Source organism: Hipposideros armiger, unplaced genomic scaffold (assembly GCF_001890085.2).
Source record: "Hipposideros armiger isolate ML-2016 unplaced genomic scaffold, ASM189008v1 scaffold_549, whole genome shotgun sequence".
Classification (NCBI taxonomy): domain Eukaryota; kingdom Metazoa; phylum Chordata; class Mammalia; order Chiroptera; family Hipposideridae; genus Hipposideros; species Hipposideros armiger.
The window spans coordinates 1,138,767-1,141,181 of NW_017731899.1; the positions used below are offsets into that span (position 1 = coordinate 1,138,767).

The 2,415-nt window shown below is 44.7% G+C and overlaps 1 protein-coding gene across 1 annotated transcript in view; it reads left to right on the forward strand.

Annotated features, from left to right (window-relative positions):
• Window positions 1-438: 438 nt before the first annotated feature.
• The window catches only part of CUZD1 (CUB and zona pellucida like domains 1), an 11,279-nt gene continuing 9,302 nt past the window's right edge, over window positions 439-2,415 (forward strand). The window contains exon 1 of the mRNA XM_019669162.1: window positions 439-509. Within this exon, the coding sequence (XP_019524707.1) occupies window positions 439-509 (71 nt within the window). The remainder of the gene's footprint in view (window positions 510-2,415) is intronic.

Sequence of the window (2,415 nt, forward strand, 5' to 3'; positions counted from 1 at the left end):
GAAGTAGGAATTGACTTCCGTTTGGCCCTCCAAGAAACAAAAGAGAAGGGGACTTTCATTGTTCTGGAATGGTAGAGCTCTTAAGAAACATACTAACTACTTTTGCTGTCAGAAGAGAGAACAGAAACGTGGGGAGAGCGAGCGGAGCGGGGAATGAACGTTTCATCTTACTGGACACGTCCTGTGTGCCAGGCCTGTGCCAGGTCCTCATGTTCAGGATATTAGAAACCTCGTGACATAGTGTGAAATTGGCTGTGACAATGCCACTTCACAGTCCAGAAAACTGAAATCAAGACAGGTTAAATCAATCACTTCTCCAAAGTTACACAGCAGGTAACTAAGGTGGAAGAGCAGTCAGGTGTGTCTACCCTCATGGCTTTTCCTCTAAATCATCTTGGGAATGTGTCCTCCGAGGGCCTTTGGAGAGACCGTGTCAGAATGGGCAGAAAACATAATCCTGGGCTGCCCAGTCCAGTGCGGGACGTGGGACGGCATGACGAAGTGGTGACGTGAGGAAAGGAAGGGACAACCAGGAAGATGCTAAGTTTGCCTTACCTGGAGTGAGGTGAACGTCTAAGAAAAGTTGCTTCACCTCTCACCAGCTTTGGATTTCAAATGACAAAGGGGACCAATTCTAAACAAGAAGGTTCTACACCAAACAAATAGTCATGGGGACAGGAGGGATGCAAACAGAATTATGCAACCATCAACATTAATTCGAGAGCATTTCATCATCCCCCAAAACGTGTGTCCCCATTAACAGTCATGGTTGTATAATTTCTCCATATGAGACGTTGGCAAAGCGGCTCAGCTCCCTGAGCCATTTCTCAGTGGCTGTTATGGATGCATGGTGTGTNCGGCCTCACTGGGGGTTTCAAGAGACAAATTCAAGGCCGCATCTTCCCTGGAGCCTCCCTTGAGACCTTCCAGCTGGAAGTGACCTGTCCTTCTTGAGTTCCTGGAGCATTTTGTCCCTCTGCAGGCATCTTCTGCTTCCGGTCTTGTCTTAGGTGGTATATGTGCTTCAATTTTTTCTTTTCACCAGCGAGCTCCTGAGTGGAGCTGTGCAGATACTTTAGTGAGTGTCCCAGGTCCTCGTGAACACCACTTCTCAATGTCACAGGTGCTGGCCTTGCCACGGCAGCACTGGTCTCCCTTCGCACACCAGGATTCCTTTCTCTCATCTGTAAAACAGTGCCTAGGGGAATTTAATTTACCGTCTTCAGGTTTTCTGGACATAACCAGTTAGAAATTTCTGGAAGCCAAACCTGGACCTGCATGTTCTTTTCCCTCTCCATCCTGTGCCACCTCCTTCTCTCCCTCAATGTCAGCACCCTGGCAGGCATCAGAACAACCTAGCTGGACCCAGAGTTGGCCCAGGTGTCACCCCAGCCCCCTAGAGTTGGTCCTTTGGGTCCCCAGAGGCTTTAATATGTAGAGAAGGGAAGTGAAGGCTTAAGATGTGAATGACACTATCCCTTCGTGATCTGAACAAATAACGGGCAAAGGTCCAATTCTACGTCAGTGCCAGGAGGAACTCCGCAGTGCCCACCATGTGCCAGGTGTTGGAGATGGCCTCTGAAGACCTTTAGCTGGGTACTATCTGCAGAGCTTTCAGGAATCAGTTGAGGAGAGCAAACACTCATTGTTGGGGATTGGTGATAATAAACCGGTCACACAGCTGCGACCTTCTCACATAAATCTACCCTTTACCTGGCCAAACTGACATATGTCCCTGAAGGTCGCCTGGGGGCTTGTGAAAGCAGATAGTTATGAAAGAGGGAGAAGTATAAAAGCCTGCTAGCCCTTTAGGCTCTCCCTCCCCCACCAAGATGGAGGCGGCGAGAAGGCTCATCCCTTTGGTTCTTTTAATTGTGTCGTGTTTAGCAGAGTTTAATTCAGTCAAGACCGAAGGTAAGAAAATAGAACCAGTTTTTAAATCAAAATAGGGAGACCTCCTTTCAAGAGGTCTCTACCCAACATTTAAAAGTGTTTAATATTGGCTGTTGGCCCTAATACAGAGGATATTTACTCATATACTTTTGATGGGATTTTGAATTAGCACTAAAGTTTTTTCAGGCCCATATGACAATATGCATAAAAATAAAAGAGCACAAAGAATTTTATCAGGTAATTTCAGTACTAAGAATTAATATTTAGGAAATAATAGTATATGTGCACAAAGATATATGTACTGTGCATTTACATAGTTCTAAAAAGCAATGTAAATTTCTATCATTTATTTTGTAAGTTAAAATAAGTCCATACAAGGCATAGTCTTCGGCAGCTTCTTAAAGATGAAACTGAGCTATAAGAAAGGAGCCCAGTATCTACTTTAAGAGAATAAAAAACTACCTGAAATTTGTACAATAGGATGGTGTTTATATTTAAATTATATACATTTGAGTGTTAAAA